We start from the raw sequence: 27834 nt of genomic DNA, 5'->3' as shown, positions 1-27834 counted from the left end.
CACCTCACTTATTTTGTGAAAACACTAACCAGCTTCATTTAGACCTTGTATAATTAAGTTCAGACATATACATTAAAACTTAACTTAAAAAAATACAGATACCACTCTTATAAAACAAAGGGGTTTACCATTCTAACCTGCTTTCCACTGAACAATGGAAAGACCATCCTTCTTTGCAATTCTAATGACATCAAATGGCGCATCCCATGGGTTTGTTTATCTTCTTTATCCAAAACAATTTTTCAACTTGGCACTTGCCAGGATCTTTAAATGCCGTTTCTAAAGCGCTTAGTCGACCCTAATAACTGAGAAGGGATTAAGAATATTAATACTGCATTCTAAATCCTTGTTATCGTGTTCTTAACACAAAAAGAGCAAATCCAAGCAAGTGTTTTATTTCAATATAATGAAAGTGATTGTGGCAAAGTGTCTGCTTAGAAAGAAGCGGGGCAAAAAGGGAGGATCATGAAGCGATCACTAAAAAGGCCAAGATACAAACACAAAGAAAAATAACAATCGGGGTCAAAAGAGATTAAATTGTTGTTGTTGTTGTTGCTCAATGGGGCTCAGGGGATAAGGGTGGGCAGGAGGTCATGTTTCCTTGTCATCTTAAAAAGCGATTTCTATTCCGCGTAGGACACAATAAACCATAATAACAGAAAAAAACCCATCAATAACGGCAACATGTACCCCACCCCACAATCCTCCCATAGCGCCGCATATTTAAAATCATTGCTGTGTTTTTGTCAAAGCTCTCTGGTGAAGAATATCCACTTGAATTAACACTTAAGTCATTAAAGGAGAAACACATTGCAAATTGTATGAAATATGAAAGGCTGATACCAAATTACCCAAAAGCAAACCATCTGACAAAGCTCCAAAAATTGATTCCTGATAAATTTGCAAGAAAATTGTGCATTGTTTGGTTGTTCTGTTAACTTGTTTTTGCCATTTCGCAATACACTTTGCGTGATTGAAATAATGTTATTAATGACACACAAGTTCAATAATGTTATAAACGACACATGATTCCTGAAATGAAAAGCAGTTAAGATTTAATGCCTCTGTGATGCGGGCTCTTATCCAAAATGTCTGCACAAAATAAAAGCATTTTTCTTTTCATTCTGACTGTCACTCTCACTCCATTCTTTTTTCTCCGTGTTTTCAGCCTCTTGCCAGTCACGATTTATTCCACAGGAAACAAATTACAGGCAAATCACAAGCGACAGCAATAACTCAATGACAGATTTCAAGAGAAGCAATATGTCAAGATAGAGGATGTATTTTTTAAGGATAAAATGAACTTGGGCCATAATATGCACCTTTTGAGAACAAAATAATTTTCCTTGATGACTTGCAGTTGGTCGTCAATTGCAAGTTCATTTTTTCCAAAAGCAATTTCAACTCAAGTGATGATGTTGATGAAATTGTAGCCCCTATCAAAGCACTTCTAAAAGTTAATACAGGTTGGCGAATGTGTAATGCATGTGGAGTGTAACGTCAGTCATCCATTACACATGCGGCGCATTTTCGACAAGCACCGCACAACATGCGGCGTTAACCTCCGCATCAAACTTCAATCAGCGTCGTCACCCCTCTAACCTCCCCTCCAACACTTGAACCTGAGTAGATAGCTGTGAAAACGCGGTCCATTCAGCAATTATTCACAGAGTCTTGGACTAATGGTGCTCTGAATGCACAGACACAGCAAATGTAGGGAGTTAGTGGACCAGCAGTAATGGCCCCATGCAGAGCATGCGTTTTTCTGTGTGTGTGTGTGTGTGTGTGTGTGTGTGTGTGTGTGTGTGTGTGTGTGTGTGTGTGTGTGTGTGTGTGTGTGTGTGTGTGTGTGTGGTGAGGTTTCTGGGGGGAAGGGGGCAGGCATCATCTATAACAGATTCACAACAAGCTCAAACATGTCTAATTCTGAATCCAGATTACAACTGCAGAGGACAGCTCACTCCCCTCTTCTCCACCCCTCACTCTCACTCTCTGTGTCTCTTCTTCTTCTTCTTCTTCTCCCTCTCGGTCACTCCCGCCTGAGCCGGGCTCCATATCAGGCAGATGAAAACATAACCTGTCACATTCCATCCCATTAAACCAGCAACAAACCATGTGGTCTACTCACATGGAGGAGCTAGGAAAGGCAGCGAGATAGACAGAGGGAGCAGTGCATCTGGGTTCGCTCAGAAGTGATGAATTATTCACAATCTTTATGCTAATGTCATTTTAATGTTAGAAACACTGAAAGATATGCAGATATGAGACACGCCGTGCAAAGTGGCATGCTCACTATAAGCTTACACCACGCACGACAGGAATTAGAAATATATTTATAACCATCCATACTGCGCATACTGTACTCAAATATAAAATGTGTAATTATCCTCTGCAATACCTAATGCATTAGAGCACTCACACTGAGCCCCCAAATCTCTCCTGTGCTTTTTTTTTTTTTTTTTTTTTTTTAACAAGAGAAGTACATCAGCTGCCATTTGATGTCAGGCAGAGCAGGGTAATGACAGTGCACTCACTTGTGCAGTCATTAGCCCCGCTTAATGCTGGGAATTAACACAAATTAAGTGAAGTTAAGTACATGCATTAGGGGAGCTTGTTTGGGGAGAGCTTTTCACTTTTTCTGCGTAGAGCTGGCTTGTTTCTGGGATGTTGAGCAAAAAGGCTGCACGGGAAGAGAGACACAAAAGTGAAGTGCAAACATCCTCCTTCAGCTTACAGCATACAGGTCAAAACTCACTGACTGATTAGCAGTGTTAATGGAGCTCTAAGGACACCTAGTGGTCATGTTAACACCACCTATGCGTAATCTCTGCAGCGAACACTGTGTCTTTTAAGCTGGCGTTTTCATAATTATATTCCTCTGTGTAATTTTGCACAAATTTAGTTATAAAACTTCAAGTTGCTATGTTGATCTAATGTATGATAGTCGGCAGAGCAACTGTGAAAGCAATGAAGCTTTTCATAAATGTTTCCCATTGCAGTAAAGAGTTTTTACCCCACAAAATTATGCCTTATGTGCCTTATTCAGACTGGTGTTTTTGTTGACTGTGGCACCGCTAGATTATGCCAACAGGAAAACAGGAAGAATATATTTTAATGCTCCACTGAGCTAACATCATAAACACCAAGTGGAGTGGGTTCATTACAACACAGGAGATTTGCCCGTTAGAGACGAAACTGCTGTGGGCTTTTCGAAAAGAGGCTAACATGATGAAACTGACAATCTCTGAAATCCATTTGGACCTTATTCAAGATTATATCTTTATCTGAGCGACTGCAGATTATTGTCCACAAAGAGGTGTGCTAAAGCTGGATTATCCACTTGTTGGGGATGCATCTGACCCGATGGACGCGGCATGCCAGCCTCACACGCCCTTACATCTGTGTGTGTTTTTTCTACTTGTTTGCAAAAGATGAGATGGCATTCAAAATGACACCAAAACCTCTCATCCTCAGATTACCATGGTTAGTGATCCGCATATGTGGATAAAAAAAATGAAGTCTCAATCATTATATATGCATTTGAGAGGAAGGCACGACATATGCCCCCCCCCCCATAACAGCCTAATTTACATCAGAGGCAGTTCAGTTCAAAGTGCAGCTTGTATTAACTAATAGTAATTTATCAAAACATACAAAAATCCCACCATTTAGATACACATAGATTATTGTTATTGCCATTAATTTCACACCAGGACATAAAAACACACAACAGCGATGGCCGCCATATGTGTTCACCTCGTGTTCCACCTCTTCTGATTCCTACTGGGGTGGAAATCTACCGCCATTTGGGAATCTGGAATACAACAAGTGTAAACAAACTTTTAGTTTACTCTGAGTTCTTTTTAAAAGTTGTCCATCAGGAAAAATAAGGAGAAAAAAAAATCAGATATACACTGTTTTTTTCTTTTACCAACCTGCTGTCTTGTTCTTGTTGTCTGTTCCCAGCAGTGGTCGGAATGTTGCTTCCTGTTCTTCGGTTGTGTCTGAAGTAAATATCAGTTTGGCCACTTCGAGCAACGTTACTGTGTTTGTCCTTCTTACCTGGGTGGGGAGTTAATACAGGCGTAATATGAGATATCACTGAAAAGTCTATCATTCTTACTGCGACAGAGCACAAAGGAGAACAGCTAATCTCTATATAACAAGTTACATATGGCAGCTGAAAACAAGGTATGTTTACATCAAGAAGAAAAAGAAACCCAAATCCAAGACCTTAGGAAACTGTGTAAAACTAAAAACCGATTACAACAATTTACAAACCCCATAAACCAATAATTTTATTTACCGCAGAACACGGTAAATATCTCAAATGTTTAAACTGAAAAAATTAAAATTTTTAAGGAAAAATGTTTTCAAATTTTGAAGGTGATAGGAGCAACACCTCTGCAAAAGATAATTGGTACAAAGGCAATAAAAGGCTGGAAAAAGTAAGTGGTACTAAGAAAAAACAGATGGGGAACATTTTGCAACAGTTTTACCAATCTACAAAAAACTCAACACAAAATTAAGAAGACTTTTAATATCTCATCGTCTACTGTACATAATATCAACAAAAGATTCTGAAATTCCAGAGAAATCTCTGTGCGCAACAGATAAGGCTGAAAATATTGGATGCCTGTGATCTTCGGGCCCTCGGGCGGCACTGCATTAAAAACAGACATGATTATATCATGGAAATCACTGCATGGGCTTAGGAACGCTTCCTGAAATCATTGACTGTGAACACAGTTCACTACGCCATCTGCAAATGCAGATCAAAGCTCTATCACGCAAACAAGAAGCCATTTGTGAACATGAGCTATCTTCTCTGGGCCGAAGCTCTTTTAAAATGAACTGAGGCAAATTATAAAACTGTTCTGTGGTCGGAGGAATCAAAATTTTAAATTCTTTTTAGAAAGCAAGCATGACAAATCCTCCAGAGTAAGGAGGGGAAAGACAATCAACACTCAGTTCAAAAGCCTCCATACAGGTTTTAGAGCAACATATGCACCTATCCAGACATCTTTTCAGCAAGACAATGCTAAACCACATACTGAACCTATTACAACAGCACAGCTTCATAGTAGAAGAATGTAGTGCTGAACTGGCCAGCCTGCTGTCCAGACGTTTCACCAATTGAAAAGATCTGGTGCACCATAAAACCAAAAATCAAACAGCTCAGCAGATCCAGGACTATTCAGCAATATATTTGTCTCCCAAATGTCAAGCAGGTGATGTAGACATCAGTTCCCAGATGTTTATAGACTGTTGTTAAAAGAAGACGACTGCTACACAGTGGTAAACATGGACCTGTCACAGCATTTTTAAATTGTGTTGCTGCCATCAAATTGAAGAGAATCTTTTTCTTGAATGGTAAATTTTCTTATTTTAAAACTCTGATGTGTTTTCTGTGATCACATTTTATTCTATTTAGACTTTACACAGCATCCCAACTTTTTTGGATTTGGGTTTGTATGTTATACTCACATTTGTATGTGTAATGGTCTTCGTCTATGTTATTTTGCAGGATATTGTGCCCGTGCATCACATACTGTGGCCCTCCGCTTACACTCATTACTCTTAGAGTGGGGTTGTGGGACACAAGCAGTCCAGGTAGGTTAACTTCACTTGTAGGAAGGAGAGCTCCGGGATGATGGGAGTATGGCTTTAAAAAAACAAGGAGGGAATAAGGAAAATGGACATAATTCTCCAGGACAGAACTGATGTGAAGCATAACATGCAAACATGATCTATTAAGTGCATCTAAGTTCATCACTAGTATATGTATCCTAACATAAAACATTTTTTCTCCACTTTTCTATCTCTGCTGCTGTCCATGGTCCATGCAATGTGTCCACTCCACCCTACACACTTGCCAGGGGACTGGGGATTAGATTGCTTGCTGTTCCACATATATAAGCATCTTATAGGCCAACAGTAATTACTATGCATAAATAACAACATTTACATTCAAGCAAAGCAGCTACAGGCACAGATTGAGAGTGACAACTCAGATGGCATTCATGAGAGTCAACAGAGGGAGGGCTGCATTTGTGTTTTTAATGAGAAAACCCAGGATCTCTGCTCATTTCCATACTTACGTCTAACAAGCAGAGGGGGGTCGCGTTGACCTGGCTAATAGGGGGTAAATCCACTGGTGCATTATCGGCCGGGCACATTTCATCTAATCAGCAGGATGATGCTAGCAGGCTTAGACCGCTTTTAATTCAGTGCTGCGGGAGAATTACTGTCCCGGTTTCTCATTACATGAACATTAAATCAGTCATACTGATATCAGTCATACTATTCAGGGTGGCTGTGGTTTGGATGTTGGCATTTTGACTCTTCCAGCTGGACTACATCTTACATGATAAGGCCCAATATGGCATTTTGCATACACAATGTCTTCATTTGTACATTTGTAATACAGTCAGAATTAAAATGCAACTGAAGTACAGTAGGAGAGCATAGGGGTTCGTATGTCAGCTATACGCTAACCTTATATGTATTTGTTAAAATTTCCAAAGACTGAGGTCAAGACTGTCTCCCACCTCTCTTAGAAACAAAACAGAGGGAAATTGGAGTTTTGCTGGCTCAAAGTAAGATTTAAAATGTATCTTAAACATAATCTTTGGAAGAAAAAATTACTGTGTAACATTTAACAGGTGTGACGGCCCTATGCATTGGACCGAGCATGCATTTGTACAGTTCTCACTGATGGATCAGCATTGAGGAGTTCCACCCTGGTTCTTTCCTCCAGAGTGATGTCCACACCATCCAGGACCTGCAGCTGGGGCAGGCGAAGCACCACTGCTGGTCTGTGGAAAGAATTGCGTGGCACCTGAAAAACAAAACAAAACAAAAAAAGACAAACAAATGTTTGGTTAAACAATCTGGTTATCAACCACTCCTCAGAAATATTAATTCTGGAGATGAGCACAGTCTGCTTTGAGGCATCTGGGATAAATATGATGCTATGTGGCTCCCAGTGTATTTACCATGTTCCCAGCAGCTATTCCAGTGACCCAGCTGACAGCAGCGCATAGGTCCCTTCCCAGCTGAGGGCACCCTGTATGCCAGGCTATACACCCAGCCTGTCCAGCCACAGAACTGCCTGTTCCTGCAGGACACTTCTGCTTTGATGAGGTTGTGAGTGCGTGCCAATGGATGTCCATTGAAAAAGGAGAAGACAGACTTTGGCTAGAGAACATAGCTAAAGGATCTCATGCGGTCAACAGCAGGAGGTATTGTCTCCAGGGTGGCTGTTGGCCTCTACCCCCTGGCAGGATTAACCCCACTACCACCACCACCCCCACCGCATGGGAACAGAAGGGGGATGAGATCGAGCAGTAAAGAGGCTACCGCAGCTGAGCATTACCCAGTGGACAATAGACAGGCCCTGGGCTGCAGGCTCTGCTAAGGCCTGCATGAGCTCCAGATGGGTGATGTAACAGGGCCAATAGCACACAGCCATTTGGTCAACGAATTTGTCTCTGATGCCAGCCAGTTTGAGGCACAGCAGACGGTCCATCGTGTAATCACTTAATTTGGAACCACAGAATTACCCTGTGTTATCGTATCGGATTGTGAAAGTGAGAACTCAGCGTGCTTTTCATCATTTGTTCAAGAAATCGTGAGTTCAAGATATGTTCTGTGACTGACAGCAAGTGGATGCAAATAAAGACAGAACCCACCTAATAGACAAACTGCCTATAAAACTTGTTAATACTCACAGGATTGCCAACAACAGAGAGCTCCTTCAGTGAGGGAAGAGCTTCTAATTTGTCAAGCTCTGCGATGTCCTGCAAAGAAGTAGAGAATCACAGAGGCAAAGATTATTTCAAAGTTCTTTTTTACTCATAACCCCTCATTTAGCTGTTCTGTGCTATGTGTTGATAACAGATGCATTTGCATCAGGGCTGAACCTTTCATAATTTTGGTGTGGGCAGGATGGAAGCAGCTGATGGGAGAGATTACATGTGTGAGCCCTCATTAATCTCATGAGAGACTTTGGGCACGCAACAGGCCATGGGGATGTTTTCTCTCATTCCCAGCTTTATACTCGGACTTGGCTGTGATTCAAAGACGCCCCCACTGTGAGGACTAACGCTCTGGATGATTGCCGTATTTCTATGTCTTAATTGAATGCGTGAAAACATTAAGGAAGTGATGGGAAGAAGGAACTGGCAACAAAAGTGCAAATCACTCGCTCTGTGTGAGGAGATGCAGCCCGAGAAGCTGATTACACGTTGTCCTGATTGTTCCCCCTGATTCTTTATACACACGGCCGTGACCTTCAATCAAACTTGATTCTCCTTAATGCGACCCCTTGCATGCCACAGTGGGTAGTAATGACTCATGATTACTATACTTCAAGTCTTACTTTGCAAATGCAGGGAAAAGTAATACTGCTGCACAGTGAACAAAATACATCTGACACATGTGAACCAATCAGTAAAAGTTGGTAGTAAATCAAAAAACTGCACAAAAGATGGCTGTGACCTCGGCGATGACCTCAAGAAATCACGGCGTTCTGAGTTATTCAGGCAGTTTAATTGAATATGCCGTTTCATTAAAATTGTGAATATAAACATTTTTTTTAAAACTCTAGCATGCGAGGAGGCTACTACTACCTCTGCTGAAGCTGAATACCTGCAGCTTGTTCATGTCGAGGGAGAGCTTGCGAAGCTCAATCAGAGGATCAAGATGGTTCAGCTCCCGGATCCGGTTCTGTGCCAGGTGGAGCTCTAGGAGGAGAGTCTGGGCTGCGAAAGAGTTCTTGGTCAGAGTTTTAATCCGGTTTCTGTTCAACACAAGCTCTCTGAGTTGGTGAAGCCCTTCCAAGCCTTCCACTTGGTTTATCTCATTGCCTGTTGAGAGACCAAACTTTAGAAAATCAAAACAAACAGACATCCCAAACAGTACCCTAATATTTCTATATACTAACCACTAGAGTAAATTGCACACCCTGAAGAATATAAAAGGCAGAATTTTAGGCCCATATAAACACTTCTTGGGTATTTCTTGCTTGACTCTGCTGTAAACAGTGCTGAAATTACAAACCGAGCTTCCAAAGGTTTCTAAGAAAGAAAAGTAGGGTTGGCTTTGTGGGACAAATCACCCCGGCAAAGCAAAACTCAATCAAAAGCCATCAAAAGCTGTTGAAAAGAAAGTCAATCATTCTTTTCTTCGCATCTCATCCCCCACCTGGCCTTAGGTCTATAGGGGAGACTTTGCTCTTTGCGCTTGCCTTTTCACAGCCTCTGTGTAGTGCACTTTTAAACAGCTTGCAGAGAAAGGGGTGGCAACGTCAACCATACATACCTTCGAGGAAGAGTGCTTTAAGATTGGTGAGCCTGCTGAGCTGCAGATTGGCCATATTGGAGATGCCATTGTGACTCAAATGAAGCACCTCCAGGCTTCCCATCAGTGGCTCCAGGCTGCCAGTGGGCCCAGTATCCCTTAAACACAGTTAGAGAAAGGCTGTTTGAAACCTCGGTGGTTAAACGAGCACCTCGCTGTCCCTCCCGCTGCCACGTCTAACTGGTCAGACCTCACAGGTGCAGACCACATCAAGGCAATCACAGTCTGGCTAAACAAATGGATAGCTCTCACAGCACTACATTGTGTAGTGGTTCTGCACAACAAATATTTCATCTAAAGTTTATATTAATATACAGACTAAATATGTTTTAATTGTTTAGTTTATTGTAGTCTTTACCTCAAAGGAAATGACCCATTTTTAATGTTTACTTTTTTATATTAAAAAATCATTTATCTGACTGAAACTCTGACTGCAAATAAATTCATCAGTTTGTCAGCAGCTTCTGTTAAATTTAAGGCAGCTCACACATTGGCTGGTCAGTGCTGCCCCCTCATGGTTAGACTGCACAAAAACTCTTTTGAAATTCTTTAAAAAGAAGGTTGTTTTTGCACAAAACCCATAAATAAAACTACATTATATTACCTGCTGGCTTTAGATGTGCTCTGTTGGCTGTAGCCACTGGAGCGCACTTTGCTGTATAGTATCTGTCTGCTTGTCAGATGAGTCTGAGTCTTCTGCCTGGGCAGAATTGACTCTATGTGGTTATAGTTGAGACAAAGAGCCTGTAAGGAATACAACGTAAATTATTTCTTTAAACATGCTGCATTTCCAGCCAGTGTATTCCAGTGTGTTGGCATTTGGCGCACTGTGTACTTTGATGTTGGGCAGGTGGATGAGGCCTGAGAAGGATGTGAGGTTGCTATGGTCTAAGTTAATGCAGCGCACATTACGGAAGAGGTCTGGTGGAGACAGATCAACTATCCTGTGGGAAGAAAAGATTTTTTTAAGGCTTTACCTTTCTTTATCATCTGTTTTATTACAACACTGCTATTACCTAATGGAACAGGCCTGAAGGTTTAGGTGTGTGATTTCTGTGTAGTTTGAGTGGCCCAGCTTCTCTGCCACTGTGTCGCTGGTCAGTCTTCCCATAAACATATTCTTTGCGCTCTCACACTCACTTGCTTCCTAGAGAAAACAGCAGAAAAGAATAGCAATTACAAAATACTGGAAACAACCGCTGTAATATGATTTTTTTTAAGCTCATACCACTGCAATTCCATCCAGAGCTTTGAGGAAGGGGAGATGAAACACTACATATATTCGATAGTTTTCCAGTTTCTCCACTAAAGGGTTCCCACAGAGATCCAGGATGATGAGGTTTGTCAATCCCTGAAAAGCAAAATGGTCACATAAGCTCACATAATAAAATTTATTAAAATTAAATTCTACTCTTCTTATTTCACCTTCTCATCCATTTTTAAATGTTAACTAGATGCTCACTTTCAGACAGTAGATGTCTCTTGATGTAGAGATCTGGTTGCTGCCAATGTAAAGTTCAAGGAGAGACCGAAGTCTCTGGATGCCATGAAGAGAAGCAATACAGTTGTTCTCAGCTGACAGAAAAGACAAGCTGGACAGCCCGTCAAGAGTTGAGACGTCCAGACTGGTTAGCCGATTCCCATCTACACTCAGTTTATTTAGGCAATGGAGTCGTGTGAGGCCTGAGGAAACAGTGAGATAAGACAGACATGGAAACAATGACGGCACTGTGCTATGTGTGATTTCTCCATGGGAAGCAGAGAGTGCAACTGACCACTGAGTGTGCAAATACTGTTGTTGTTTAGGGACAGTTCTTCCAGCTTCAGGCAGCTGTCCAGACCCTCAACTTTTGAGATCTCGTTATCATTAAAGGAGGCCCAGCGCAGGTTCACCAGCTTACTTAGATTGATCATCTTGGAAATCCTCTGGTTGTCAAGGTTCAGGGTAGTGATCTGGTCAGCAATTTGGTAGACACGAAAGGTAACAAAGATCAACATCATCCCGCCTAGTACCGCTCCTAAAAACTTCTTTACTGAGAAACCCACATGCTGAAGCTCACTTTTGTAGTCCAGTCTTGGTCCAGTTCTTTACCAAGGCCCCAGGGTGATGGACTCAAATGATACAGGAGCTGGGCTGTTGACAGCAGACTAAGAGTGCGGGGACGGTCTCTGTCGGTACACGAGTGTGCCAGAAGAGACGCCTACGAGCAGTGTCAACAAGTCTGATTGAATTACCATACTTCACTTAAAACATTTACTTTAATCCATCAATTTTGGATTTGTTCATATAAACAACGTCTCTTTACATAGATCAGCTCAACCAAATAAAATCTAGTATATAAGAAAGAATATTTACAAAATCTTCACCTGGTTAATTTTGGACCCAGCTGCCATCTGAGCAGCTTTGGCAGCCTCCTCCTCTGCTACCAGCACATCATCCAGGTGTGTGAGGTTCATGAGATGGCCTAGTATGGTCATTCTGACTGCCTCAGGCTGGAAGAAGGGAAACATCTTCACTCAGTCACTTCTACAATTTGAGGCCACTTTCAGTGGTATAGTTTGAAACATAGACTCAGATTCATATTCTTAACATATATATTCTGAGCAAATACGTAGTATTACTATTGCTGAGGTTCAACCTTGAATATTTTGATTTATTTTTTCTATTTGATCACAGCACACACCCTGTTCCACGGATTGTATCGGGTGTCCAGTTTCAGCAGAGCAGGTGTGTGTTTTCTGAGCACAGCTGTATCCTCTCTGACCTTGGTCAGCTTGTTCCAGCGTACATCAAGTTGTTTAAGCTGTCCCAGCCCCCGCAGACCTTCCAGAGTCACCAGGTGGTTAAAGCTAGCATCCAAAAACTCAAGGTTTGGCTGTAGTTTAGGTAAGAGAGCAGGTGAGAGTTCCACTTTATGGCTATGCAGCCACTATTCAGTTTCACAAATAATAGAGAGGGACATCATAAAAGAAGCATTCTTTGACTTAAACACACTCTTAAGTGTTATCTTAACATTATTTTGTATTACCATGTGAGAAATGTCATCAAGGTGCGTGAACTCATTGAAGCTGACAGTAAGATGCCTTAGAGCCGTGAGGCTGGAAATCTCCTTTATGTTGCTCAGGCTGTTGCCATGAAGGTTAAGCACCTGGAGATTCAATGCAACAATGATGGTTCAAACTGAAATGAAACCGCTTTAAATTCAACCTCTTATTTAAAACGGCAGAGCACTTACTGTGATTTGACTGAGGACATTGGCTCGGGCAACACTAAGCAGAATTTTATCATCCAAGCTCAATAACTTGGGCTGAGGTTTAAGAACAGGTTCCCTGTTGAGGACTTCTTTGTCCAGAGCAACATCATTGGAAGGCTCTCTGTCTGTGGTATGGCTCAGCAGTGTAGGTTTGTCTTTGTTCTAGACAAGGCAAATCAAAATGTTTACAACATGTACTGCCAACAGGTGCATTTTTTTAACTTCTTTTTTTTTTTTTAATTAATATGACAGCTGAAACAGAGACATAAAAATCAATTGATCCACTATAGATAGGTGGGGAGCAACCAACACATACTCATCATAAGGCATGCACAGAGACATAACCTGCACAAACAACTGCAATTTCATGTTTCCAAACTCTTAGTTTAGTTTAGTTTCCCACATGAAAACAAACCCATCAAACCAAGGGATGTAGCGCAAAAACTGCAGCTCAGCTGTCTGATATCCAACCTCAATAAAAAATGTTCTTCATCTATTTAGAGGCTTCCAACCAATGCAGCTGACTCTTAGAAATAATGACGGCGCATATTTTAGACAGACAAAAGTAAACACATTACATGTCAATAATTGAAGAACCAAAAGTCAAACTCCAGATCTGCCCTCAGTTTTTCTGAATAGGAACTTTACGTGCTTGATCTATGGCATCCAATTCACGATGAATGCATTGAAGGTTAGCTGAGGTTCAGTACCTTGCCCACGAGAAACATGGGCATCACCAAATTTGTGATTACTAAATAACCTGCACTTCCTAAATCACAGCGATTGAAACTGAGATTTAGGCATGTTATCGCTTTAAATAATGCAGCAATTTTTCAATATCTAAATATTAAAAGATGAAGAAACACCTCCACAGAGAACAATTGTGTTTCATCTGTAACAGTCAAAGGAATGTATGCAATAACTTACCTGAGTGATGTACTCATAATATATGATGTACTCTGGCAGGACAAGCTCGTGGTCAAACACAAACCACTGCCTTCGGCGGGGACTGGACTCAAGGTCAGCGTGTGTTTTGGTGGAGCCGGGTCTTTCTGAATGAAAAGGACACAGAGATGTAAAAATAACAGGGAGTGAAGAAAATGAGCAACAACAATTACAAAAGAGGCAACTGCTGTTGTTCCTTTTAATTCAGTGAATACCTTCACTCATTGCAGATCTGTGCTTTGTCTCTGCAATGCGATACACAGAGTAAACTCCAGGATAACTGCTTCTGTCCACCGGTTCTCCATCTCGGATGGGCATGCTTTTACCTATGAACACTTTAGAAACAATGACCTGACCTACAAGCAAAAGAGCATTTGCAGTTTAGCTTCTAAGAAAACAGCATAAAAAACATAATGAAATGAATGAAATCAGTAAAATGACCTCACCGTGCCTGAAGGGCATCGTATCCATGCTGTGTTTTGTGTGACCTTGGCTGGTCTGGCGAAGTGTGTACTCAATTCTGGATTGCTCACTCAAACTCAGGCTATTGGAAAAAGGTATAGCACCCTCTTTTCCCATGGCCTAATTTAGAGAGTCATCGCGTAAAAAGTGAAAGCGTGAGAATAACACAAGTCAAGCACATTCTTCTGTAACCCTAATGTGGTTACCTCTCCATACAGACACAAATCAGGCACACATAAAGTTTCACACAAATAGAAATTTCCCTCATTTTAGTATTCATTGCAATCTGCTCCATAAATGAGTGCAATAATTTCTTTTTGCACATATCGCTTACTGCACTGTGTACAAGTGTTGAGTGGTAAACTGTCTAATGTGTGGCTAATTAGCTTCAATTACTCCCCTAATTGTTAGTAGAATAAATGTGTGTGATAGGAGCTTGTGCATCCTTTCTGGTAGTACACATACCTTCTGCTGCTCTGTTGTTTTGAAGCCTTCCTGGAGAATCTGCAAAGTTTCATCCTTCTCGCATTTTTCAGGGTCAACTACGTAGAATAAATACTCCAGCTGACGTCTGTAATTCCTGCTTAGAAAGAATTGTGTTACAGTGTGAAGCTTAACATAGTCGTTAAAACCTGCTCATCATCTGTTTCGTGCCTTACTGGCAAGATAAATCTTCGCTGGCCAGCAAACTGTGAATCTTGTCCTCAAAGCAAAGTCTCAGTGCACTATTGTGGATGCGGATAACTCTATCCATCCTAATATCAGTGATGCCATATGTTTTGTAGTCTGATGGAGAGAAGCGGGAAAGCAGGAGGTCACAACAAGAAGTAAACCTGTCGGTCAGAGCAAAAGAAAAAAGAAGGAGAGTATATTTCCCATGTGTTACTGTGAATTGCATAGTGGTTACAGTTACAGTGGATGATACTGAACAGTAAAAGTACCAAGGATCTGTGGAGCAGCCCTCCTCCAAACGGATATTTCCAACACTTTCTAGCTCCATCAGTAGAAACTGCACCGTATACTCCATCCTGTTCGTGGCTCGGGCCAAATCACGCTCGTACCAGATGTGAATCCTGAATATAAGATGAGGAACATCAATTTTTCAGATTAAAAGTACAGTTTAGCTCTGTGCTGTCTCCTAAGAGATCAGTTTACATAAAGCAATAATACACTGTCTCTGTATCTCATCAAAGATGCAAACTCACTCATCTAGCCTCCTGGTCCATAGTTTGAGTCGTTCCCTCAGTGCTTCAATCTTAGCGTGTACTTTGTGCTCCGTGGCTGGATCCTCACTGATGTCACTGATTGATTCATGTCTTTCTGTTAAGCCTTCATCCAGGTGGGGTGGCCCTTCTGCTACGCTTTCTGACAGGCAGGCAGGCTTCTTGCAACTAACTGGTCCCACGGAGAGCTCACATACGAGCTAGAAATGCATCCAAATTATAATCATTCTGTGCACACAAACACCTTAAGCTTTTTAGAGCTGCTACAAAAAGACATTTTATGGAGAGTACGTACAAATTTAAGGGCACGAGTGAGAGTCTTGATGCATTCTTCAGGTGACTGCAATAGAGTTTTCTTCCTCTCTATCAGACTGAGCCGGGTCTCTGCTAGTTTCCTCTGAGCTGTGCGTACACGCATATTGTAGTACATCATTTTTTTCATCACTGCAGACTAAAAGAAAAATAAAACAACTCTTATTTCAGGCTAAAACAAAATAACAGATGCATCAAATATAACTGTTAAATATCTTTGTAAAAACAAAAATATCAAATGTGACAGAGTAAAGAAAAGAAAACAAGAAAAGAAAATACATCCACTAAAAAATATAGCTTGTTTTTATTGAAACCTAGAAGAAATACTATAAGGCAGGGGTGTCAAACATAAGGCACAGGGGCCAGAATCAGCCCACCAAAGACTACAAACTTGCCCACTGAATGGCTCTGGAAATGTGAAGGACATACATTTTAGAATTTTAACTGTATTTTTAAAAGTTTTGCAGCTTTTAATACAGATAAACACCAAATCAAATAAATAATACACAAAAAACAGAAAGCTCCTGTTTTTTACCACTATAGAAATTTAGGCGTTTTTAAAATATATTACTAATATTTATGTATTTATTCACAGACAAAGAAAAAAACATTCTGCCAATTAACAAAAAAATGTTTTAATTTTATACCAAACTTTTTCTGTAATTTCACAAATTTATTTCGAACAATTTAAGCCCAAATCAGCATAAAAAAACTCAGATGCATTGTTGAGATTGCACTTCTTTTTCTTGTGCAGCTAAACTTCTTTATGCCAACAGATCGGAAGATTTTCACTCGTCAAAGTATGCTGTACATGAGCCCCGATGTAAAAGGAGTTTGACATCGCTGCTTATAAGGGATTTAACCAATAAATTAATTCTGCAGATCTTGAATCTTATCAGTACCTCAGCTGCTTCCTTGATTTGCTTGCTGGAGACGTCGTAGATGTCGAGTCGCTGGAGGCTTGGCACGTGGTAAAGAATGTGCGTGTCATAGTTACAAAGGAGACACACCGGGTTTGGGGTTGACGTGGGGTCTTTCAATGCTAACTCACTCAGACGGGGCAGTCGGGCAAGCTGGCTCAACTCCTGTTACAGGAAAAGATTCAAGACTCAAGGTCAATTTTAAGGCTCTTATAATGGACAGGCCTCAGCTTACATCAACAATCCCATTTGTTCACATCCAGCTCCCAAATCTCTCCGATCCTACTGGCAGAGATCTCTTACACATCCCAAGGTCATGTTTCAAACAAAAAGGTGACAGAGCCTTTGCAGGCGCTGCTCCACATTTGTGAAATCAATTACTGCATGACATAAAAAGACCCCCCCCCATCTCTGCTTTTAAGTCTAGGCTCAAAACCACCTTTATTCTCTGACCTTTCCAGTCCACTAAGCTCCCCTCTGCTTGTTGTCGTTATGTGTCTGCACATTTGTTGTTAGCCCTTTAATCAGTGCTCTATCTTCAATTTTTACTTTTTTATTTGATGTTTGTAATTACATATGGTTGCATGTATATAGGATTAGATCATTTGTACAAAACCTGGTCAATGAAAGCTATGTTTACATGTGATTTCTAAATAAATATTATTTACTTACTAGGACAGCAAAGTTTCTGCATATCCTAAGTAAGTTTACCCTAAAGGACACTATTTTTTTTTTTTTTTTGTTCTCAACAGAAACAGAAAATTTAAAGTATTTTAAACAAAGACAAGAACACTGCATGTATTTCCCCCCACTATATAATAAATTACATTTCCAGAAGTCATTGCAATATTAGTAATTATAAAGAAACTGTCTTCATCGCTGCATACTGAAATGGATGTTTCAATACATCATCTTGACGATAGCACTTCTATTCTTCTTTACATTCCCTACACTTACAAAGAGCTAAAAAAAGAGATGTCACATTGTATTGACATGGTGGTGAGATTTTTTTTCTTGGTCCTGCAGTTAAGCTGGGCACTTTAGAGTGAATGGTGATAATCGTGCTTTTTATAACAAGCTGGGTGCAGAGAAAAAGGTGGAGATCTCAGGCGTTACGTCAGTCAAAGAAGGAAACACAAAACTTTTCTGTGTTTCTTGACAAAATAACCTTGAACAACAATGATCAGAGTCATCTGAATGAGCCGGCAGGTACACCATCAAATGTATAATATAAAACTGCCAATTTGAAAAAAAAAGAAAAAGGAAAACCTATGTAGTCTTTTAGGAATTTATATCACTAAACATATAATGGCAGAAATCGAAATTATACTGCCTAATACCTTATTGAAGGTCTTATTGAGACAGCATATTGTTGTAATGTTTGCAAATCCGAACAGACCCAGACCCCGACGTTTCACAAGAATTCAGGAATGCCCTTTGTCAAACCACAGATTTGAATAAGATAATAAGCTGGTTTAGGGCTAAAGGTGGATTGCAGGAGCAAGATCTGAGGCGTTAAACCAATCAGACACAGAGATACGAAACCTTTTGTGCTTCCTGTCAAAATGTCCTTGAAAAAACAATATTCACGTGTGCTGTGAAAGCGCGTCTCAGCTGAAGCATGTCTAAAATGTGTAACTAACACAAACCTGCACATTAAAAAAAAGAAAAACTCTTAGGCAGTCTCCTAAGATATATTATTTAAATAAATGCATTCATGAATGTATATTATTGAATGAGGAATGGCAAAAAAAATTTGAAATTATGCTGCTCAATGCCTCAATAAAGGTCTTGCGTTGCACGCCTGTTGTTGAAATGATTGAAAATGTGAACTAGCCGAGACCCCGGCATTCTCCCAAGAATTTAGAAATGCCCTTTTGTCAGACCAAGGATTTTAATAAGATTTTACAAAATAAGTAAGAAAAGTTTTTAGAGAAAGTATTTCAAAAGCATGTTTTCATTTTGAATCTTACCTTAAAGGAGCTGATCTTGTTTCCAGACAGATTGAGTTTCTGAAGGTTGACATTAGGATCAAGGCTGTGCCCTTAGAAGAAGTTAAAAATTATTTGATTGCCATCATTATTTTTCACATAGCTCGCCGAATCTCCATCAAACTGAACACAAATTACTCTGAGAACATACCAATCTTTTCAATAATGTTGTCAGCAAGGTTTAGTTCTTTAAGGTCTAGAAGTGTGTCCAAGCCCTGTAAGAGAAAAAAACAACAACAACCACATGTGGAGACTAAGTTAAGCCTTTCTGAAGGTCTTTCAAAGTTTTACTTTGGAAATTGGCTGATTTTTCACTCTTTTTCAGTCCAGTCCTTATACCCGATCATTTTCAGAACAATGTTTGTTTAGCCACTCATCACTGACCCATGAGTCGTTCAAGTATTTGAAAAAAGAACCAGTGTTGTCTCTAAGCACTTTTTAAATCGATTCTTTACAAAAAAAAATGAGAAAACTTGATAAAACCAGACAAGTGGAGGGAAAAAGGGAGACCTTAAAAAACTATCTACACCATCTGAAATTGATGGAATTCTTAAGGCAGAAATGTACCATCAGGCTTTAAGCCACCATCCAATACCATCTGGAAAGTATCTGATTGGCAACTGCTTCATTTTCCATCAATGATCCCAAACACAATGCCAATGCAGTAAAAGTCTACCTTGTCATATTAAGATGGTCATATCAAATATTGACTTTCAAGCTTTTCAGAAGTGTACAAACTCTGTTTTTGACATATATTATCATATATGTTTGCATGTTTCAATAAATCGCTGCACCTGCTGTATTTCCCATTTTCCTAGCAAAATACAAAGAAATGAGTGGTGGCTCACAACTTTTGCACAGTACTATGTGTAAAAGAGCAGTTTTGTTCTGCTAAATATTTAAAAATCTTGCATTACAAACACAGAAAAGCCAAGGAGATACAACTCTAACCTTAATCTTAGTTATGCAGTTGTTATTGATCCACAGCACCTCTAGGTGGACCTGCAAGTCCACATTCTTTATTTCACTGATTTTGTTCTCATAAAGGTACAGTTTCTCCAGCTGTAGGCAGTTCTGTAGTCCAGATATTTCCTGCAATAAAGAGAAAATAGATTGTTTAATGCATGTGGCACAAAACACACATGTTTAAATGTGCATGCGACACCTGTTCATATCAGTGATCATATAGTTCATATTTCTTCCACGGTTTTCAGACTTTTTGAGACAAAAAATCAGTGTATCCATGCACCTCCTCCTTTTTCACTCCAGCTCATTCATAGTTATCACCCTGCCTGCAGGAATACCTGCATATGTGTCTTTGTCAGCTGGGGATAATTATGCTTAACACACACGATTCAATGGTGGTGTGAACTAATATTTCATATGTTATAGGTGAAAAAGACCCATTACTGAAGAATCTTCACTTGCGTCCACATGGCAAAATTTCTAAACGACAGCAATGATTCACGCTATCACCAGATGTTGTTATCAGCATTTATCAGCATAGCAAACACACCGTCAGATGGCACTGGACTATCCAGAGCTCCTGAAGCAGAGGACAGCACTCAAGTCCATCAATGTGCTCTATGTTCTGGCCTATTATGGTAAGCTGGCACAGCCTTGGGAAGAAGGAGAGGCCAACCATGCGGGGGAAACCAGAGAAGAACATCTCCAGTGATGTGATGCTGCTTCCCTCTTGTGCAATTTTTTCATAGGGCACTCCATTAGCCAAGCACTGTTAATAAAAAACAATAAAGAAATAAGTAAATAGGAGAAACCCGTACTGATTTTTTTATACGTATTATATACGTATTTATGTGATAGCTACCAGTTTTTTGATCACGTCCTCTTCACTGCGGTTCTTTTGCTTCTCATTCGACAACATATCGCTGCAATGAATTAAAAATATGCTGCTGAAAATATCCTGCTTTATTTTTACTGAGAGAAAACGAACGGACAAGTTAAAGTAGAGAGTTAATACAGGTAAACCTACCTGTAATAACTGAGGTCAGCAAGTAAGAGCACGAAAAGTCACCACACATCAGTGCTAGCTGTGCTAGCTTCTAAGGTTGTGCTCGTAAATATTAACCGTGTAAGTATATGACAAAGGACCGTTTAAATATCAGGCGACTAAATTTAGTGTACATCTAAATCAAAATTATTTTCCATGGAGAACTGAACAGCAGCAAACCTCGCTGATTGCTTTAGCCAGTGTTAGCCATCAGTCTGTATCCAGGCAAGAGCGTCTGGTTGCTAAGACAGACTGAAACTTTTTCAGGTCCTGTTCATATTAGAAGCGGCCGCATGAGGGCGCCATATGGCAAGGGACATTTTTTTAAACATCATAAAATTCACACAACTATTTCTCCATTTAAAACATTACTATGGGATACATGAGGAATTTTTGCCACTTTTGAAAAAAAAAACATATTCTTTTCGCATTATTAAAACACCATCTTTATTATTCTCCTCTTTAGGCCATGTGTCCAGTTTTAATAAGCTAACTGTCGCTATTTTCACAAACCAATGCCAAGCACTGGTTTGACTGAATCCTCTGACCTCATTTATACGCCGAAAACACCTTTTTGATCTTTGACTGTGTCCCAAATAAAGTGGTGCCAACCATAAGGGCTCGCGGACACTATGACGTCAGCCTCGGAGCAGTGAACTAAAACAATCAACCTCACTCCTTCTCCTCTCGCTCCCGACCGCACCGCCTCATCTGTGGCGTCCACAAACCCCGGTCTCAGCTGACAGACGCCAGCCAGGAGCCGCACTGTTGTTGTTGTTGTTCTTGCGCGGTTTCCTCCGTCACACATCCTAGCGCAAACGATTACGGCAGAAAGAGAAGCGGCAGCAGCTTTGTGTAGCTAGTATAATATCATCTGTCCGACGACAGGAAAAAGGCATGTCTGCGCAGCCCGGTGAGGAGCTAGGCTCGGAGGGGAAGTGGTTTGGGGATGACTATGAGAGGAACGGCCTGTTTGGTAACACACAGAGCCGCTTCGGCGAGCTGCGCGAAGAATTGAAGCCGAGAGGCGGCGACGGGTTGGGCGACCTGGATCAACAATTTCATCCTTTCCAGGACGACGGGAAAAGGCCTCCCGTTGCTATGGAAACTGCATCTACAGGTAAAGCTTGCACTTATTACCCTTAAATGCTTAAATATGTGACAGTTTATAATCAGTCTAGCCACGTTACGTGTCTTCTTTATCAGAAGGTAACAGGACGATGTTACGGTGTGAATAAATACAGTGTGAGGGACGCGGGCGAGAGCATTTATCAGAGAATTAGCGTTACGACAGACGGCTTGTCTGTAAGCCCGGGATAAAACTTCCGAGCTCGAAAACAAAAACAAAGCCAAGAGGAAGCAACTTCAGTGATGCCGTAGGGGAAAAAATGGCAGACATATTTCCAAACTAAACTCGGCAACAGCCCTTTATAGTTATGAAACGTCATATAGCTCATGACCGAGTGGTTTTCCGCTCAGGAGACAAGAATCTGCTGGGATGAAGGCATTACCAAATAGCCTGTTGAACTCTGAATGGCCTGTTCACTGCCATAACTACTGTATCATCTCGCACATGTGTGCTAGGTCTACATCTATATTAGAAATATTTGCTTGTTGAGTAGGTGAGGCTACAAATTACAGGCCTTAGCTTACAAAGCCAGTGTCTGGGTAGAAAGAGAACAGCTTAATCCTTAAGCATAAGATTTCATTAGTCCAGTAACAAAACTAAAAATACAAAAAAGAATGGATAACAGAGAGAACACGTTTATAACATAGATGAATAAACATGAAAGAACCTAATATAATAAGAAGAAGAAGAAGAAGAAGAAGAATAACTCACGAACTAGATGAGTTTGGAAAGGTTTTGGGAACTTTAGGGGAGTTGTTGTCTGTCTTTTATATTTATGCATATTTTTAAAAAAAACAGAACAAAAACAAACAAACAAAAAAAAACAGAGAGAGAGGTTACATGATGTATCCCAGTTTTTGTGTGCACCTCCGTGGATAGTGTCAGTGATGTCATCACATTGCTGGATGCTGGACTTTGTGATAAGATAAAGCAGACCTTGGTTCTGGATCCGTCGTCATTCTCCTCAGCACTGCTCAGCTCATGCTGCTATTTTTAATCCTTAACAGGGTTCACTGTTCGCTTGGCGAGCAAAACTAGAGCCCTGCACTTTTATTCACCAATCCACTGAAAAATTCATGAGCTTGTGCTTTAAAAAAAGAAGAAAAAAAAGAGCTGCCCAGTTTTTCTTCCTTGCTGCTCAGGTTTTTCACATTTCACTTGCTGCTGCTTCTGCAGCAGCTGCTCCAAAACAGAAAAGAAAACATGTAGCCACTTGTAAATCCTTTAAGGACAACAGCATAGCCGAATGCTTAAATTGGACTTTAATCCTTTGATGCACGGAGTTGTCCATGACAGTATCCAAATCTGAATTGTGCAGTAGGAAAACCGCTTGGAAAATTGACATAAAACACACAGAAACGCTGCTGAAGCGTTTAAAGCAAGTCGGTGTGACATTTTAAACTGGCTTGTCAGCGTTTGTCCTCGTGTTCTTGAAGAAGTAAACAGAGCACTTGCTCTACTTTTTGGCATTCTGTGCCAGACAGGCTCAAATATGGGTAGGTGCATGCAGACAAACACACACACACTTTGTTTTGGTTCCTAAAAGAGGAAAAGAATAGCTTTGTGCTGTTCCTTGGACTCCCATTGAGCCATATCCATACCAGTGAAGTAATCCACTTTGTCACTTATGTTCTTGGTGGGAACAGTGCAGATCTCATCACATCTAGCAGGGCAGAGAGGACGTTTCACTCTTATGTAGTCATGTTATCGTCCAGTCTGATCTTTGTCAAAGACATTCACTCCTAATAGTCCACTCATGCTTTTCTTTTTCTCTTCTCTGCATTGCTGAAAAAATAGTTTTGAGGTTGGAATTTTTTGGGCTTTGAACATAATAAGATGGGAAACTGTATCTTTCTGCAGATAATCAATCCATGCCTGTTCTAAATCATGTTCACAGCTCTGATGTACCCACAGACCCCGATAATGCTGATTTCAGCTGTATTAAATCACCACAGGGCAGAACCTTATCCTCGGATCGGATAACCTCTTTGATCTAAAAGTTTCCCATCCTATAAAAGTTTCAAGAGTCACGAGAAAAGGAAGGAGCGGAAGGAGCTCTGACCAGTTCTGATGTGCTGCGAGAACACAACAGTTGGGTTTGGTTTGTTCTGTAGCAGATGGTGTTTCTGATAGCTTGGGCCTGATTTCTGCCAGTGAAGAAAAAAACTGAGCACATAAGATACACAAACAGTGACACTGCCTTTACTTTTTCATAACTCCTCCTGGTGCATCATTTTATCACAACCTGAAAAAGCACATCGGTCATAAGAAACTTTCTACTCCAATCCAGTGGCTGATGGGTGGATTAGACTCAGGTTTTTCTCCTTTTAGCACAGATCAGTGACAAGGATGAGACAGCATATGTCTGGCTGGGCCTTTTCCATATCTTTGAGATAGAAAAAGCACTTAGTGGACTGCATAAGCCAGCACAGTGCTTTTAGCCGTGAGAGCTGTTCCCAAGGGGAGGGGGGGAGGGGGTAAGCAGTACAAGGTCTTTTCAGAGCAGATGATAAAGATGCAAGATAAAATAAGAAAGAAGGGGGCTTAATGGTTAGAGAGGTGAAGCTGTGATGACAAGGCTGGTGTTTCAAAAGGCTGGCGTGATGGGAAAAAGTAAAAATATGATAGACGACACTTTTCTTTAAGGTTAACTTTAACTTGGTATCTTATGGTCAGCTGTGAGTGTTTCTGCTGTTGCATGAGCCTTACCTATCTTAATAATAGTTTATCTGTCCACCTTTTCTTCAGCAATCTCAATAACTCAGTCAAACTTGGTGGATGCAATGCTGAAGACCTGAGCAAATGCGTTGATGAACCTGAGGTTCTGTGCATAATTGCCCATATTATATTCTGGCTGCAAGTTGCTGTCTGTTACCTATGCTTCCCATATATTGACTGCTGACTACTCCATTCTGTGTGTAGGAGGAGTGGCATCCACAATCGCCACGTTCTCCACGGCAATGTTTATATTCAATTAATGCATCCTTATGCCAGTCCTCTTTTCACGACCATAATTTTTAGCTTGTCTGTGTGTGACACATTTAGGAGACATCTGTAAATTGTAGCTTTAAAGAATTAACCTGGGTTGCAGTCCTTCTGAGTTGGCACTAGTTTTAATAATGTGTAATCTGGATTTACAGTCTCCTGGACCTGTTACCTAATGCTGAGGCATATAAGGACAAATAAAGGTGTGGTAGACCAAACTCAAGAAGCTCTTTTGAAGAGGGACCGTATAAAAGCATTAGTGCGCTCATTATATCAATAAGTCATCATTTCTAATGCCTTTAGATCCCATGTGTTCACCCGGAAGGCAATTCAAAGCCAACATGTGAAACATGATGCCATGTATCTGATCTCACCAGCTCTCTAGCGCTAAGCAGAGAGTCCTGAGTAATCCCTGGGCATAGTGCGAAAGTGCTCTCGGGATTAGAATTACTATCAACAAAGGCACTCACAACGAGCATTGACCATAGGTTTTTTTTGTGTGTGGGCGTGTAAATTATAGTAGCCTTTGTCAGCTTGCATTCCTACCTGCATCCACACTTTTAAAAGCGAATTGCTGTTTCAAAGTCATGCTAAATTGACCCGAAGAGAGCGGTGTGCAGACGCTCGGTCTGGATCCTCCCACATTCTCTCTATTCATCCATAAAGCTTCATCCAAGCAGGAAAGATAGAATCAATACACTGGAAGACAAGCACTGTACAACAGCTACAGTCTAAATGGGGATAGATTTTATTTAAACTGCCTCTAAATGGATTTATTTTTGACAGAGGCTGCTGGAACAATAACAATTGTCCTGGTGGCCTTAAGTGATTTTTTTTAAAGAGTGGTGGGTTCACCAAACATTTCTTACAGTAATTGTATGTCCTCATCATTTCGGATCAATGCAGCAGAGCACTTGAATCCATCTGCCCAGCTGCTCTCCTATCGACCTCAGCTCTCAGTATAGGCTGTTTTTGTGCTCCCCTTTTTTTTCCCTCTTTCTTTAGCATCATTAAAATGTGGTACTTAGTGATTGGTATTCATTTGCTTGTACAGCTAAGGATATTGTAAAACATACATTATGAACTTAAATGTAATAGCCAGAGCTTTTAGAGCCAGAGACCATTAAAACTTTAACTGGGCTTTCATTTAAACGCTGACATACAAAAGACTCAATTTAGAAATCTATTATTATACCAGCTACCAGGAAATCATAGTGAACCATAGAGTTATAATTTCAATCATCCACATCAATCACAAAAGGCAAATACTTAACTTTCTTCATAAAATGCCACCAGTTAGTTAAAGAAATTTACCAGGATGTAAACCACTTGTCCTCTGCTAACACACTTACAAAACCCAATAAAGGGAACCAGAGGAATAAAAACAAGTGAATAATATGCACTTCCATGTACTTTTGGCTTATTTAAATGTTTTGTAATGTTGACACATGCACATGTCTTTGGATATAATCCATGCTTAGATGTTTTTTTGTGCAGTTTTTGTCTTTCCGGTAAAGAAAGGACAACTTGTAGGAAGTTCAAGCCCTAAATGCACAGATAGGTTTGAAAGAAGAGCACTGTAATAGAGCCGTTTCCACAAGGTCATATGGTGAAAGAGAACACCTGAAAAGTAACACCATTGCTCAGAGGGTCATGGGTGGAGTAATGGATTCGTAACAGAGCTGTGAAGTCAGAGATGCCTAAAGGAGAAGCTGAAATACACATATGTCCATAAGTTTTTGAAGAACTGCACTTTTGGGGGGTTGGGATTTTGCCTCCGTATACCACAACACTTGAACTCAAACAATAAAGATTTTTTTAAGTGTAAACTGTCAGCTATAATTCAAAAGTATTGCCTTAACTGACGTTTGATACACAGTCCCCAATATTTAGAAGTTCAAAATGAACAGAACAAACTAAAATTTTTAACTATAAAGATTGTTATTTATACTTGGATAAAAATCTTTTTCAGTAAATGACTGGCTGATGTCTAGAACCCATGCACGTCACCACATGTTGTGTTTCCTCCCTTGATAAGCTTGTCTCTCTGCCTGAAGTTTGGTCTTCAGTAATTGAAAAACATTCTGTTCGGTTGAGATGAGGTGACTTGGTCATTGAAGAATATCTCATTTCTCTGCTCTGGGAAACTCTGGGTTGCTTTTGCAGTATGCTTTGGGTATTTATCCATCTGAACTGTGAAGAGCTGTCAGATCAGTTTTGCAGCATTAGGCTGAATTTGAGCAGAGAGCACAGCCCTGCACACTTCATAATTCATCCTACTGCCTCTTATCAGCAGTCACGTCATCAATAAACATTAGTGACTTGGTTACACTGGCAGCCATACATGCCCATACCATAACATTATCTCCACCATGACAGATGGTATGCTTCAGATTATGGGCTGTCTCTCAGTTTTTTCCAAACTATTCTGCTCCCATTATTATGGTAGAAGTTAATCTTGGTTCCATCTGAAAACAAATTCTCTCTCTTTTAGGTGTTTTCTTGCTAACTCCAATCTGGCCTTCTTCTTCTTGAGTATAACCAGTTTTCATCTTGTTGTTTACAATTTGTATTTGCATGCATTTGCATCCACATCTCTTTGGACCTCATATTGAGAGTTCCAGTGATACCAAATGCAAGTTCCTGCTTAATTTGACAATTGTAATTCCTAAACAGTTAATCCAGTACTTTAGTTAAAGCACTTGAATTACAGGTAAAACCCCATCTCCAATCACCTCTTGATTTTTTTTAAAATCTCAAATCCACTGTGGGCTGTACAGAGGCATAGATTCCCCCCAAAAAGTCATCATCCAAAGGCTTATGAAACTAACTGTATGACTGGGACTATTGAGGGTCTCTGTGTACTCGGACAGTGCAGACAGACAGACAAAGTGCTCCTTTGAATGTCAGTCCAGCTTGTTCTACGGATCATGGAATCAGCAGCATGTCTTTTGACTCTTTCCTGCACTGCTGCCTGCAAGGAGTGAGGCAGCATGATGCTCGAGTCTGTAGGCATGCTTTGTGGGGGGAAAAGCGACATTTCTTTTTGCATCTCCTCATTTTCAAAGTTCCTTTTTAAATGCTTTTTCGTTTTTATTGCACACTGAATGACTGCTGTATAGGCGGCTCAGTGCACCTTTATTTCCAGTGCTAATATATTCATGTTGCAACTCCAAACCCTTTTGATATCTGTGCTCACATTTGTGTGTTGCCTGATAATTAGGAGCCCATGCCTTGGT

General features: G+C 40.5%; 2 protein-coding genes across 3 annotated transcripts in view; one reads left to right on the top strand and one right to left on the bottom strand.

Moving 5' to 3' along the window:
• Positions 1–391: 391 nt before the first annotated feature.
• On the bottom strand, positions 392–22431 carry lrrc9 (leucine rich repeat containing 9). 2 transcript variants are annotated; one of them, XM_063497002.1, is made up of 33 exons: positions 22322–22431; positions 20299–20359; positions 19987–20205; positions 19422–19562; positions 18622–18685; positions 18453–18523; positions 16462–16644; positions 15543–15698; positions 15230–15447; positions 14966–15097; positions 14684–14857; positions 14490–14607; positions 14009–14144; positions 13778–13918; positions 13545–13669; positions 12600–12779; positions 12393–12512; positions 12048–12239; positions 11731–11856; positions 11424–11564; positions 11139–11316; positions 10826–11046; positions 10592–10714; positions 10380–10510; positions 10199–10307; positions 9968–10107; positions 9325–9461; positions 8653–8870; positions 7734–7802; positions 6716–6841; positions 5488–5665; positions 3936–4062; positions 392–3814 (listed from the first exon to the last, which is right to left on the bottom strand). In XM_063497002.1, exons 2-33 carry the CDS (start codon positions 20353–20355, stop codon positions 3781–3783), a joined length of 4485 nt encoding a protein of 1494 aa, XP_063353072.1. In that variant the 5' UTR covers positions 20356–20359; positions 22322–22431; the 3' UTR covers positions 392–3780. The 2 variants fall into 2 exon arrangements, with proteins under 2 accessions (XP_063353072.1, XP_063353073.1); XM_063497003.1 differs by having other exon boundaries at positions 14490–14604.
• The window catches only part of rtn1a (reticulon 1a), a 21293-nt gene continuing 14638 nt past the window's right edge, over positions 21180–27834 (top strand). Inside the window, exon 1 of the mRNA XM_063497006.1 lies at positions 21180–21601. Coding sequence (XP_063353076.1) covers positions 21379–21601 — 223 coding nt within the window. The 5' untranslated portion in view covers positions 21180–21378. The remainder of the gene's footprint in view (positions 21602–27834) is intronic.

This window comes from Pelmatolapia mariae, linkage group LG16_19, assembly GCF_036321145.2.
Source record: "Pelmatolapia mariae isolate MD_Pm_ZW linkage group LG16_19, Pm_UMD_F_2, whole genome shotgun sequence".
Classification (NCBI taxonomy): domain Eukaryota; kingdom Metazoa; phylum Chordata; class Actinopteri; order Cichliformes; family Cichlidae; genus Pelmatolapia; species Pelmatolapia mariae.
This window is presented reverse-complemented; position numbering and strand designations above follow the sequence as displayed.

What these genes read in the sequence shown, in the direction of transcription:
- lrrc9 (XM_063497002.1), bottom strand. Translation starts at nt 20,355, where the DNA reads ATGTTGTCGAATGAGAAGCAAAAGAACCGCAGTGAAGAGGACGTGATC. An exon ending in TCCACCTGCCCAACATCAAA is followed by an intron (nt 10,108 to 10,198) that starts GTACACAGTGCG and finishes TATTCCTTACAG; the next exon opens with GCTCTTTGTCTCAACTATAA. An exon ending in AGACCATTACACATACAAAT is followed by an intron (nt 4,063 to 5,487) that starts GTGAGTATAACA and finishes CTCCCCACCCAG; the next exon opens with GTAAGAAGGACAAACACAGT.